Source organism: Scyliorhinus torazame, chromosome 18 (genome assembly GCF_047496885.1).
Source record: "Scyliorhinus torazame isolate Kashiwa2021f chromosome 18, sScyTor2.1, whole genome shotgun sequence".
NCBI classification, from domain to species: Eukaryota; Metazoa; Chordata; class Chondrichthyes; order Carcharhiniformes; family Scyliorhinidae; genus Scyliorhinus; species Scyliorhinus torazame.
The window spans coordinates 133,527,998-133,542,830 of record NC_092724.1 but is presented as its reverse complement, the minus strand read 5'-3'; the positions used below and the strand labels follow the sequence as shown (position 1 = coordinate 133,542,830).

The 14,833-nt window shown below is 45.5% G+C and overlaps 1 protein-coding gene across 2 annotated transcripts in view; it reads right to left on the bottom strand.

Annotated features, from left to right (window-relative positions):
• Positions 1-3,027: 3,027 nt before the first annotated feature.
• ccdc57 (coiled-coil domain containing 57) overlaps positions 3,028-14,833 on the bottom strand; it is a 288,211-nt gene continuing 276,405 nt past the window's right edge. For both annotated transcript variants that reach the window (XM_072483406.1, XM_072483407.1), the window contains one exon: positions 3,028-8,069. In XM_072483406.1, coding sequence (XP_072339507.1) covers positions 7,846-8,069 — 224 coding nt within the window. In that variant the 3' untranslated portion in view covers positions 3,028-7,845. The remainder of the gene's footprint in view (positions 8,070-14,833) is intronic.

Genomic DNA, 14,833 nt, shown 5'->3' with positions numbered 1-14,833 from the left:
TATTCCTGATCTCTACCCATATAGCCTCACTGCCCTCTGAGGTGTCCTCTCGCTGTATAGCTGTGATACTCTCCTGAACAAGTAGCGCAACTCCGCCTCCCCTTTTACATCCCCCTCTATCCCGCCTGAAACATCTAAATCCTGGAACGTTTAGCTGCCAATCCTGCCCTTCCCTCAACCAGGTCTCTGTAATGGCAACAACATCATAGTTCCAAGTACTAATCCAAGCTCTAAGTTCATCTGCCTTACCCGTAATGCTCCTTGCATTAAAACATATGCACTTCAGGCCACCAGACCCGCTGTGTTCAGCAACTTCTCCCCGTCTGCTCTGCCTCAGAGCCACACTGTCCATATTCCCTAGTTCTCCCTCAACGCTCTCACCTTCTGACCTATTGCTCCCGTGCCCACCCCCCTGCCATACTAGTTTAAACCCTCCCGTGTGACACTAGCAAATCTCGCGGCCAGGATATTTATGCCTCTCCGGTTTAGATGCAACCCGTCCATCTTATACAGGTCACACCTGCCCCGGAAGAGCTCCCAGTGGTCCAGATAACCAAAACCCTCCCTCCTACACCAGCTGTTTAGCCACGTGTTTGTCTGCTCTATCTTCCTATTTCTAGCCTCACTGGCACGTGGCACAGGGAGTAATCCCGAGATTACAACCCTCGAGGTCCTGTCTTTTAACTTTCTGCCTAGCTCCCTGAACTCCTGCTGCAGGACCTCATGCCTCTTCCTGCCTATGTCGTTAGTACCAATATGTACAACGACCTCTACCTGTTTGCCCTCCCCCTTCAGGATTCCCTCTACCCGTTCGGAGACATCCTGGACCCTGGCACCAGGGAGGCAACATACCATCCTGGAGTCTCTTTCACGTCCACAGAAGCGCCTATCTGTTCCCCTGACTATAGAGTCCCCTATAACTATTACTCTTCTGCGCTTTGACCCTCCCTTCTGAACATCAGAGCCAGCCGTGGTGCCACTGCTCTGGCTGCTGCTGTTTTCCCCTGATAGGCTATCCCCCCCGACAGTATCCAAAGGGGTATACCTGTTCGAGAGGGGGACAACCACAGGGGATTCCTGCACTGACTGCCTGCCCTTTCTGGTGGTCACCCATTTCTCTGCCTGCACCTTGGGTGTGACCACACTTACATAACTGCGATCTATGACGCTTTCCGCCACCTGCATGCTCCTAAGTGCATCCAATTGCTGCTCCAACCGAACCATGCGGTCTGTGAGGAGCTGCAGTTGGGTGCACTTTCTGCAGATGAAGCCATCCAGGACGCTGGAAGCCTCCCGGACCTGCCACATCTCACAGTCAGAGCACAGCACCCCTCTAACTGACATTGCGTCAATTAATTAAAATTAAAATTTGTCTTTTTTTTTATAAATACTTTTTTTTTTTTTAAATTACAAAGTTACTGTCAACTATCTGTTTCCTAGCACTAGATTTCTAATAGAAATGCGATAGCTAACTATAATATCCTCCGATCTCTGGCTTAGATATCCTCTAAATTATAATTAAGTTATTATGTTTAATTAGTTCCCAAATAGTCAAAAAAATTTAGGTTATAATCCCAACCAGCCACTCAGGTCACAGCTTTTCTGTCCCCCCCGACACACACAATTTGAAAAAAGGTATAAAAGTAAAAATCACTTGCTTACCTTCTGAGATGTTCTCAGGTTCTCTCGCTGACAGAGACTGCTCCTCCACCTCCAATCCTTGGCCTGCACAATGCTAATAATATATAATATAATATGGCACTTACCTTACACCAATGGGTCTTATTATTAGGTTAGAGGAGGAGGGTGGGTGGGAGACACTACACGTGTAGTGTCTCGGGTTTCCTCTCCACCAGAATTTATTGGTTGGGGGGGGGGGGGGGGGGGGGGGGGGGAACTTGCCAGAGGTCGAACTTCCGGTTCCCGCCGAAATCCAAAGGGCTGCTCCTGTAAAGGTAAGTGGTTTTAAACTCACTACTCACCTCCCAGAAGGCCCCTGCGCACCGCTGCCGCCGAAATCCAAAGGGCTGCTCCTGTAAAGGTAAGTGGTTTTAAACTCACTACTCACCTCCCAGAAGGCCCCTGCGCACCGCTGCCGCCGAAATCCAAAGGGCTGCTCCTGTAAAGGTAAGTGCTTTTAAACTCACTACTCACCTCCCAGAAGGCCCCTGCGCACCGCTGCCGCCGAAATCCAAAGGGCTGCTCCTGTAAAGGTAAGTGCTTTTAAACTCACTACTCACCTCCAAGAAGGCCCCTGCGCACCGCTGCCGCCGAAATCCAAAGGGCTGCTCCTGTAAAGGTAAGTGGTTTTAAACTCACTACTCACCTCCCAGAAGGCCCCTGCGCACCGCTGCCGCCGAAATCCAAAGGTATCGTCAAGATTAAACAAAAAAGTGGTGCTTGAACCCAGAAACCTATGATTTAGAAGTATTGTTTCCGATTGCATTTACAATATTACAATTTGTATATGTTTATAATATGCAACCTGTACTGATAAGAAATTGCTCTAATGATTTCTTATTGATAATGCAATGATGCAATGTAGGCATTAAGCCTTATTTTTAAACATGATTCTGCAGTAATTGATATTGGGGGATTACAATGTAATATATAGAGCAATAATAATAATCACTTATTGTCACAAGTAGGCTTCAATGAAGTTACTGTGAAAAGCCCCTAGTCGCCACATTCCGGCACCTGTTCGGGGAGGCCGGTACAGGAATTGAACCCGTGCTTCTGGCCTTGTTCTGCATTACAAGCCAGCTGTTCAGCCCACTGTGCTAAACCAGCCCCTACAAGGAGGAAGTTCATTAATGTCTTTGAGGTTAGAAAAATTAATGCAAACTGTACTATCTGAAGAGCAGATATAATGAGGTTTAAGTAGTGCGGAATCACTATTGAAGTGAGGAAATTATGTTAGCACTGATAGAAAACCAGATCAGAGTTTTCTGGCATATTTAATCCATTGGCAGAAGATGGGATTTCCTGTTGTGGTCTGTTCCAAATGATATCCTTTGTGAAAAAGACTTTGTTGCATGCAACAATTTGTTTTATTATACAGTAGACGTTTCCTTCGAAAACAAAATTTATATATTTACAAATAATTTGAAATGCAGTTAAATGTAAAACAATCTTATATGAAATACAAAACATCTATTCTGTGTGGAACAATTATCGCTGTTCATTCCATGAAACAATTAAAAAATATAATTTAAAAAGTAACCTGGTAGAAAAGTGTTCATTCGTCAGGTCTGAAACTGCTGTAAATATTCAGCAGGTTAGGAAGCATCTCTTGAGAGAGGTAAGATTAATGTTTGAGGTTTACCTTTTGCCAGAAACCAAACAAAATTTGACCTGAAACACTAACCTATCTTCCTCTCAACAGATGCTGCCTGACCAGCTGAGTATTTTCCTCATTTTTGATTTTATTTTCAGGTTTCCAGAATCTGCTGTATTTTCACTTTAGTTCTGTAAATAAAGGATTTGAGCCCAACCAGTTTTAGGTTGCAACTTCCATTCAAATTATCCTATTTGGAGAAGTTTCATCAGTTGAATTCTATGTCAAAGCTAAGCTTTCCAGTTTAAGAATGGAAACTGATGCAATTCATCTTTCACTGGAAAACACACCTCCCCTAAATAAGCTCTGTAAACGACATCGAGCATTGATGAAACACCTGAAAATATTTACATTATTGGGAACCAACTATTCTGAGACAGTGTCAGTCACATAAAATGGAAATTATTAGTATAATTAGCAATTCAGGGGAGGTGGTGGCGAACTGGTATTATAATAATAATCTTCATCATTGGCCCAAGTAGGCTTACATTAAAACCGCAATGAAGTTACTGTGAAAATCCCTTAGTCGCAACACTCGCATCTGTTTGGGTACACAGAGGGAGAATTCAGAATGTCCAATTCACCTAACTGCACGTCTTTCGGGACTTGTGGGAGGAAACCGGAGCGTCCAGAGGAAACCAACGCAGACACAGGGAGAACGTGCAGACTCCGCACAGACAGTGATCCAAGCAGGAATTGAACCCGGGACCCTGGTGCTGTGAAGCAACTGTGCTAACCACTGTGCTACCTTAGACTAATAACCCAGAGACCCAGCATAATGCTTTGGGGACTGCAGTTTGAATCCCACCATGGCAGATGGTGCAATTTGAAATCAAAAGAAACAAAACCTGGAATTAAAAGTCTAATGATGGTCGTGAAACCATTTTCAATTGTTAAAAATCTTACACTAAAGGTTGCTGGTGGCGACTGGAGAGGAGAGTTGGGATGGGGTTGGGAGATGCTTGCCAGGGAGAGGAGACATCGCTAGTTGGGGGCACATATTGGAGGAAAAATATGACACAGTGTATGGAAAGGCTCAGTAAACCAAGGTCCACCACACTAAGAAAACAAAAAGGGACGGTCAATAGAGAATTAAAGGTGCTATATTTAAATGCGCGCAGTGTACGGAACAAGGTAGATGAGCTTGTGGCCCAGATTGTGACTGGCAGGTATGATGTGGTAGACATCACATAGACATGGTTGCAGGGGGTTCAGGACTGGCATTTAAACATCCAGGGATTCACAACCTATCGAAAAGACAGGGAGGTGGGCAGAGGGGGTGGGGTTGCCTTGTTAATTAGGAATGAAATTAAATCAATAGCACTAAATGACATAGGGTCAGATGATGTGGAGTCTGTGTGGGTAGAGTTGAGGAACCACAAAGGCAAAAAAAACCATAATGGGAGTTGTGTACAGGCCTCCTAACAGTGGTCAGGACCAGGGGCACAAAATGCACCACGAAATAGAAAGTGCATGTCAGAAAGGCAAGGTCACAGTGATCATGGGGGACTTCAATATGCAGGTGGACTGGGTAAATAATGCTGCCAGTGGACCCAAGGAAAGGGAATTCATTGAATGTTTACAGGAGGGCTTTTTGGAACAGCTTGTGATGGAGCCCACGAGGGAACAGGCCATTCTGGACTTAGTGTTATGTAATGAGCCAGACTTGATTAAAGATCTTAAAGTAAGGGAGCACTTAGGAGGCAGTGATCATAATATGGTCGAATTCAATCTCCAATTTGAAAGAAAGAAGGTAGAATCAGATGTAAAGGTGTTACAGTTAAATAAAGGTAACTACAGGGGCATGAGGGAGGAACTGATGAAAATCGACTGGGAGCAGAGCCTAGTGGGAAAGACAGTAGAACAGCAATGGCAGGAGTTTCTGGGAGTAATTGAGGATACAGTACAGAGGTTCATCCCAAAGAAAAGAAAGGTTATCAGAGGGGGGATTAGGCAGCCATGGCTGACAAAGGAAGTTAGGGAATGCATCAAAGCAAAAGAGAAAGCCTATAATGTGGCAAAGAGTAGTGGGAAGTCAGAAGATTGGGAAGGCTACAAAAACAAACAGAGGATAACAAAGAGAGAAGTAAGGAAAGAGAGGATCAAATATGAAGGTAGGCTAGCCAATAACATTAGGAATGATAGTAAAAGTTTCTTTAAATACATTAAAAACAAACGGGAGGCAAAAGTTGACATTGGGCCGCTCCAAAATGACGCTGGTAATTTTGTGATGGGAGACAAGGAAATAGCTGAGGAACTAAATAAGTACTTTGCGTCAGTCTTCACAGTAGAAGACATGAGTAATATCCCAACAATTCCGGAGAGTCAGGGGGCAGAGTTGAATATGGTAGCCATCACAAAGGAGAAAGTGCTAGAGAAACTAAGAGGTCTAAAAATTGATAAATCTCCGGGCCCAGATGGACTACATCCTAGAGTTCTAAAGGAGATAGCTGAAGAAATAGTGGAGGCGTTAGTTATGATCTTTCAAAAGTCACTGGAGTCAGGGAAAGTCCCAGAGGATTGGAAAATCGCTGTTGAAACCCCCCTATTCAAGAAGGGAACAAGGAAAAAGATGGACAATTATAGGCCAATTAGCCTAACCTCGGTTGTTGGCAAGATTCTAGAATCCATTGTTAAGGATGAGATTTCTAAATTCTTGGAAGTGCAGGGTCAGATTAGGACAAGTCAGCATGGATTTAGTAAGGGGAGGTCGTGCCTGACAAACCTGTTAGAGTTCTTTGAAGAGATAACAAATAGGTTAGACCAAGGAGAACCAATGGATGTTATCTATCTTGACTTCCAAAAGGCCTTTGATAAGGTACCTCACGGGAGACTGCTGAGTAAAATAAGGGCCCATGGTATTCGAGGCAAGGTACTAACATGGATTGATGATTGGCTGTCAGGCAGAAGGCAGAGAGTTGGGATAAAAGGTTCTTTTTCGGAATGGCAACCGGTGACGAGTGGTGTCCCGCAGGGTTCAGTGTTGGGGCCACAGCTGTTCTCTTTATATATTAACGATCTAGATGACGGGACTGGGGGCATTCTGGTTAAGTTTGCCGATGATACAAAGATAGGTGGAAGGGCAGGTAGTATGGAGGAGGTGGGGAGGCTGCAGAAAGATTTAGACAGTTTAGGAGAGTGGTCCAAGAAATGGCTGATAAAATTCAAAGTGGGCAAGTGCGAGGTCTTGCACTTTGGAAAAAAGAATAGAGGCATGGACTATTTTCTAAACGGTGATAAAATTCATAATGCTGAAGTGCAAAGGGACTTGGGAGTCCTAGTCCAGGATTCTCTAAAGGTAAACTTGCAGGTTGAGTCCGTAATTAAGAAAGCAAATGCAATGTTGTCATTTATCTCAAGAGGCTTGGAATATAAAAGCAGGGATGCACTTCTGAAGCTTTATAAAGCATTAGTTAGGCCCCATTTAGAATACTGTGAGCAATTTTGGGCCTCACACCTCAGGAAGGACATACTGGCACTGGAGCGGGTCCAGCGGAGATTCACACGGATGATCCCAGGAATGGTAGGTCTAACATACGATGAACGTCTGAGGATCCTGGGATTATATTCATTGGAGTTTAGGAGGTTGAGGGGAGATCTAATAGAAACTTACAAGATAATGAATGGCTTGGATAGGGTGGACGTAGGGAAGTTGTTTCCATTAGCAGGGGAGACTAGGACCCGGGGGCACAGCCTTAGAATAAAAGGGAGTCACTTTAGAACAGAGATGAGGAGAAATTTCTTCCGCCAGAGATTGGTGGGTCTGTGGAATTCATTGCCACAGAGGGCGGTGGAGGCCGGGACGTTGAGTGTCTTTAAGACAGAAGTTGATAAATTCTTAATTTCTCGAGGAATTAAGGGCTATGGAGATAGAACGGGTAAATGGAGTTGAAATCAGCCATGATTGAATGGTGGAGTGGACTCGATGGGCCGAATGGCCTTACTTCCGCTCCTATGTCTTATGGTCTTATGGAAGAGATTCATGAAACACTGACAATCGTTATGAGGAACGTAATGGGCACTGGGTGGGGGGGGTACCAAAGATTAGAAACCTACCAATGTGATATCCACATACAAAAGGTGACAAAGCAGACACAGTCAATTAAAGACCTGATGATCTTACTTCCATTCCCTATAAAATAATTATTTAATCATCAGAAGTAAACCTGAGGATTTTCTGCAATGTAATGATTTGGTAAACAGTAGTCACCGTGATCCAAAATGGGATGATTCTGCCTGATTAGTCTCCTTAACTTCTTTGAGGAAGGGATAACCCAACTGAACCTTGGGAAGCACAAAGACACGATACATATTCTTGACTTCAGAAGGCTAAGTTTGATCGAGGTTCTGTTACATTGTTGGAAGTAAACTTGTAAGACTCATGAAGAGTGTGATTGTTTTCAAAAATTGGAGAGCGACCAGTTTAGAAAGTTCAGCGTGTGAAAAAATTCTGTCTGCTAATTGTAACACTTATACCTTTTGTTTCAGATTCTAGTTCATGAGAGTCTTTAGTCACGGATATTGTAATTTCTAATCTTTGCAGTTTTTGATGAATGTTTCTGTTTTGTTCCAGTAGCAGTTAGGTGATGAGGTTTTGCCTTCTTGTGAATGTCAGCCTTAGCGCCTTGCAAGGTGTATATTGGCTCCATTCCGGCTTGCTGTATGGCAGTAGAGTCTTGTATCAAAAATACCAATTCTGCCTTATTTCCACGTTTACTTTGGTCGACATCATCTAGAAAAATAAACTTTCTTTTTTTTAAAAAAGTATGCTTTGAGCAGTGTTTTTCCATAAGCTACTAATTTAATAAATTTGTCTACAAGGTTTCTTATACCGCCCATTGTTATACAGTGAGGAATGACAAGTCCAGGGCCTGTTTTTTTGCTCCCTGGTTGGAAGTACAAAATGAGACATTTCTCCAGCTCCACAAATCTGGCCCGAGGAAAAAAAGTGTCCCGGAAGCTGGGATTTTGTTCACGACTGGCAGGGTTCTCTACGAGGCAGTCCGTACAACCCCCCAGACCAAATGTGGAGGCTACCAGGTGCAGAGGCGGACTTGGTGGAAGACCTGCTTCTGTGCTGAGGCACTGTACTGAAGTTTTAAAAAAATACATAAAACAGCCCTCACCCTCATAAATCCCCCTCCCCGACATTCACCATGCCCCATTCATGCCCCTCTACCCACCCCATGACCCCTCATATCCTCCATGCCAACACATGCCCTCAAGCCACTCAACTAACCCTTTATAGCCCCATGCCAACTTACTGCCAACCCATGCCCCACACCCACCACCCATTTCCCTTACATATACCATATCAACTCAACTAACAGGCATCATGAGAAGACCTCAGAAGCCATGCTGAGATTAAGGGTGCGATTGAACAGCCAGCCTTTGTCACGCCCAACTTTGTCTCGGAATGCCTAGCGAGATATCGTTTTGCGAGACATCACGATCTGAATGAATCCCCAGTCAGAGAATCCCGCCCTCTGTTTTTGGGGCATTAAATGGTCCCCAAAATAATATAAAGTTCGAAGTGTCTGTTGCAGATTTCATTTTTGTTTAAAATCACTCATTCATAAAATACCTACTAACTGCATTTATATTATTTCACTACATAACCCCTTATAAAAACAAACATTTATTCAACTGCATAATCCCTAAATTAACTTATAATTCTTGATGATCACAAGGAAGTACCAGTGTGGCTGTTTTGTATAGTGGTACGTTTTAAAGTTAAGGAAACCTAACTAATCATTTGGAATTCTGAGCATCACTCGTAAGCCTGATCTTTATTGTTCACCCCTCGTTGTCCTGGCAAGGTGGTAGGGGGCTCCCTAGACCAGTAATATAATCACTACACTAAATTCCTAAAATTAGTAAGATTAAAACCATCCATTTTGCCCTTGTAGCTTCATTGCCTCCCTCCCTTCCCCTAACACATCAGGTCAAACTTTCCCAAGGTTTCCCCTACTCCAGTCCTGAAATTATAACTTCTATCATCCTTCATGCCATTTCTTTTTGTTTATAGTATTTTTATTGAAGTTTTTGCATTTTAACAAATAAATGGTAGGGGAATTGCAAAAATGCCTCAACATACATAGATATGGAGGACAGAAGAACAACAATACAGTTGGCCCAGTACAAGCACTAAACTCAACTTGGCACCTCCATACATACAAGGGAGACGAGGTTAAGGCCATGAACACATGGTAATATGGCGCTCATCTTCCCACACAGTGATTGCCCACAACAACCACAAGAATTCGGGATAAGATCTTCATGCCATGTTTGGGCACGCACCAGAACATATACCCCTCAACTCCAACCACACCAGAGGCACCAATAACATGGTGTACTGTCCTCTTCTTAGAGATCAGACCTGTCTGTACCCTTGTCGGAGACGGTCACGGATTCTTTAACCCCACAGTAACATAAAGAAAAAGAATTACGGAAAAAGTATTCAAGGCCACCAGCTCTAAAAGGATATTTTATATACTCAACTAGTTGCAACAAAACCCCAAACTCTGGCACAGTACAGAACGATCATCATTCCAAATATTTATACAGAGCGGACCAGAACATATTCCTACAATAAGTTCAGTCCAGTCAACGCCTCCCAAAGAACTAACCAAGACAGGATAAAAATGAAAAACTACCAGGAGTAGAGGCTCCCAGGACAAAAAGGACCAGTAAATAGCCACAAGTCCATGATCCTCTGGTGCAATCCCCTCACCATACGACAAAGAAGAGAAAAGCTGCTCATTCAATGCTCACTCAGCATCTCCGAACATGCTGAAGGAACATCCCAAGAAAGGGGCAACGGGATATCAGCCACAGTACAGGACTGCCCAATCCTACACATTCTTACACATAGGAATCAGTATTCCCGGGATACCCAGCACATGCCATGACACACCAACCAACCAACTTCATTCCTCACTAACTGCACCCAAGGCAGCACATTAGCCCCACCGAGACTAGAAGAATCATGTTGTCCTCAACCGAGGAAACCCCACCACCAAGGAGAAGAATCACCAAGACCCCCATCGATTGGGCATCTTGGGAGGGGGCCGATTCTCTCCCTCCGATGCCACCCCCTCCCCACCCCCAACCCATTAACCAAATCGGGACCTGCAACAGAACACTGCCTACCCAGATGAGGAGAGAAGACCCCATAAGGGAGGAATGCCAGGATTAACCAAAGAACATCAGACGCAGCCCAGCACTGCACGCCATTGCAAAAAGAATACTAGGGGACAGAGCAGTGCGGTCTTCAACAGAGACAAAAACACTGTCTCCCCATGAAGACCCAACGACAACAAGGAGGGCACTCAGGAAGCCACCACATAAGACCACTTGGAGGAGCGTGCCTATCTCCCCCATCCAGCTTACCCTCAAACTGAGGAAGGGCTCCAACATGCAGATGCACAGCATGCAGACTCTCACTCTAACAAATCAAGCAAGGACTAACCGACCACACCCTGGTGCACACCTTCACACATTTTCCCCGACTCAAGAACTCCAGAGACGCCAACCACGAAGGAGAATCAAAAGGAACCCAGTCCTCTCTACAATATAAGATCAGTCCAGCCTTTTGTAGAAGATAAGCACAGATTCTCAAGACTCAAAGTAAAAAAATACAAAAAGACCCGATACAGATGGCTCTAACTGGGGGTTTACCTCAATCCAAGTGAGAACTTAGCTAACCCTACCACCCACCACCTTGACGTGGTTCTACTCACCTTCTCCATAAGTGAGATCACGGGTATCGAAAATGCACTCCTACCTCTTAAATGCAAGGGTTACAGCACATTAAAACAAAGGGCAAGACTCTGCACAAGCCACATGACACGTTACCAACTCACTATGGTTTTTGCCAAAACAGGATAACAGGCAATCCTTGCCGTCATGCTCATATATTGCATACCTTTGTCAGGAAAAAAGACAACAGAATAATCCTAAGGGAATAAAGTTCATGATTATTGATGAACTGCAGACTAACACCATCCATGGCACTTGGAAAGGCCAAAGCCATGACAGGATTATCGAGCAACCTCAGGATCCCTCCAAAGTTCCATTGAATGAAGTTCTGTCAGCTCCACCAAGCCATCATCCAAGCAGCAAGAACTTAGACCCTGGCAGGAGAGGATGACTCGACATGTGCAGCTGCCTCCAACTCCTCACAACGAGCAATGAGGACAGGATAGTATAAGGCCAGTAGTCAGGGTCTATGACCGAACCCACATCTCAAAGACCAGATACTATGTGCTCCGTCAAACCTGAACGGCCAGCATTCAAATTGAAATTGCGAAAGCTTGGCAGCCAACTCTCAAAATTGGTTGGTAACTCACCCCCCGCCTCCTTGCAAGAGACCGGGTGCACACACACTCCCTGTCTGGCCCTTACACCCGAGTCATTCAGGATAGATGACATATCATGCAACAGGATTTCCAAGGACCGAAGGTGCGTGTCCACCAGGGAAATTACTCTTATCAAATAACAGGATTCTCTTCTCTGCTTCCACTATTCCATCAGGAATGTTATATAGTTCATAAAAGTAAGCACCAAAATACTGCACCACGGAGTCAGGATCATCGTCTAGAACATCACTAACAATGGCAGCCATAATCTTGATGCCGACAGCAGCGTCGAGGCGTAGGCCCACTCACCAGTAAAACCGCCACTGCAAACCAGGCCCCATCCCAGCCACCTCCGACCACCTCAACCAAACGAGGATTTATTGATTTAACTCGGCTCCTCATCGCTAAACTCTAGTCGGGACTTCTCGGGAAATAGTACAAGAGGTATTATCCCAAAGTAATTATGGGATGTGCATTAGGATAAAATAAAGGATTAAAAGACAAGTAGAGCCAGAGTTTTCAAAAACGCAGCCGCTTCTGCACTCACATCATGTGTGTGATCCCGGTTCGATCCCGGCCCCATTCTCCCCGTGTCTGCATGGGTCTCACCCACAATCCAAAGGTGTGCACGTTAGGTGGATTGGCCATGCAGAATTGCCCCTTAATTGGAAAAAAAATAATTGGGTACTCTAAATTTATATTAAAAAACTCTTTAAAAAAAATGTTTTTTTAAGTGCTTGCTGACCATACTACAATCCCCATCACCAAACGCCACAATTTAAAAATTCTCAACTATGAGTTCAAATCCCTCCGTGGCTTCAACCCTCCCCATCTCTGAACCTCCTCTAGCCAGGTGTTCTGCCTCTCATACATTCCCACTTCCTACACTCCGCTATATCAGTCACGCATAGGCCACTTTGGTCTTAATGCCTTGTCCATCCTCAAAACCTCTCTGTCTCACTCCTCATTTAAAATTCTCTTAAAAACATACGTCCGAATAAGCTTTTTGGTCAACTGTCTTAAGGTATCCTTGAGCTCAATGTTAAATTTTGTATGATAATCATTCTTGGGAAGAGTTTGTAATGTTTTACTGTGTTCCAGGCATTGTATAAATGTTCAAAACCAAAATACTCCGGATGCTGGAAATACTCAGCAGGTCAGACAGTGTGCGGAATTCCCCACCTCGCGATGCAATCCGCACTCAGGTGGAGAATCGGATGAAATGGAGGCCTGCGCCCAGCGCTGATTCGGGCACCATGCTCCGTTCACTCACTGGTGGCGATAACGAGGTTTGTGCCCCGTGCCGGTGACGGAATGCAAAACCTGCATTTGCATTCATTTAAATGTGTTAAGCGCGCTTGACCCCCTCTGCTCTGTGCCTCTGTGATGCTCGGCCCCTCAGGCAGAAGTCACGCGGGCGCGATTTACTACAGGTGTTTACAAACGTGGACTGGGCGTCATGGCTGCTGAGGGGGGAGAGAGAGAAGTTAAGCAAAGTTTGAAAACTGTTAAACATTGTACCACTTGCCGGGGGATGGCTGCCAGTGCCGGAGGCAGTAGCAGGGAAAGACTTGGTGACAGCACCGTGGGTTCAGGGTGTCCCCTTGGAATCAGGGTGGCCTGGTTCAGGCTGCCATTGCTGCAGTATCTGTTTTAAATGCACCCATTTGGTACAAGTTACAGGCCCCGGCTGTTCACTCTACTAATTGTTCTCTGTCCTGTAAGTATTCACAGAGCCTCTGGTCATTTGGGAGCCCACCCACGCCACACGTCTGGAAACCATCAGACCCCAGCTGACCCATCAACGGGATGGGTGTGGCCAAGCTCAATCAGTGGCACACAGGGGGCCGGCACTCCTCAGTGCACTCATTAGAAACGCAGCCCCACTGCAGGGGAATAGCATTGTCCACCCTGAACCAAGGACAAGTGCATTGTGGCCTTTGCACCCTCCCTGACACACTGCCCCTCTCAGGGCAGAGGCCCCACCAGTGACACCACTCCACTCCTCAGGCCACCAGCTGTCTCCAAGCCCTGCCTGCCCACTGTGACCCTGCCCCCGGACAATGTCCAGCGCCGCCACACTCAGCTGAGATCAGTACCGCTGGCCGGGGGGGCCAGAAGGTGGGCTGTGGGGGCGGGCATGCGGTCCAGCAGGGCCGGCGCCATGTATTCCGGCGTGGCTGGGGCGTGGTGGGGGTGCAGCCCTGCGCATGTGCAGCTCAGGACCCAGCGACTCTCCGATCGTTTTCCACGCGTTCTGTGGGTGTTTCACACGGCGCTGGTGTTAGCCCCTCACCAGAACTGGAATCGGGGAGGGTTTCGTGCCGTTTTTCCCACCATGAAACACCACGGATCTACCATTGGCGTCGGCACTTAGCCTCAGGAACGGAGAATCAAACCTGCTGTCAAAAACTCTTCTGCCTCATCATGAGTGATAATTTAGCACACACCTCCTTTAACATTTTTCTGCTATTCCGTAACAACATTTAATCACAATTAATTCTCTCTTAGCCAAATAACCTTATCTTAATACACAATGGTAGATCAACATTCCGATGTGATTTGCCCTTATAATTGGTCTAATCAATTCGGACTTCCAGTTTCTCAAGAGCTACAATGGTTAAATGTGGTGCCACCAGGGTCTGTGTGCTGGAAGAGTGGTGTTTCCCTCATACTAGCCTCCAGCTTCTGGATAGTGTTTCCCCAACCAAGATGGCCACAGGAAGTCACATGACAGACTGATGAGGAATCAGTGCGATGAGGATCTGCTGTGCAGCCTGATCAGACTATGTAAGCAGAGTACTGAGTCTTGCTAGAAGAGAAACCCACTTGGTGAATGGGAGAAGAATGGCAGCTGCCGCCTCCACTTCCGCTGCCTCACTCTGTGCTTGGCCTTGCTGTGCGCAAAGTTCAGCTCAAGGAAAAGTGAGGTATTCATTTCCTTTTTTCTGTTTTAGTGAGTGTCTGAAGACCTGTAAATAAACGTTCATCTTTATATTGTACCTGGACAACCGAGAGAACTCCATCCCACCTATCGCAATCCCCAGCTTCTGGTGACATCAAATCTGGTGGAGAATGTGGGGCTGGGTTCTGGGTAATCACTGAGAACTCAGTTCAATAATGGAAGACTTAATGC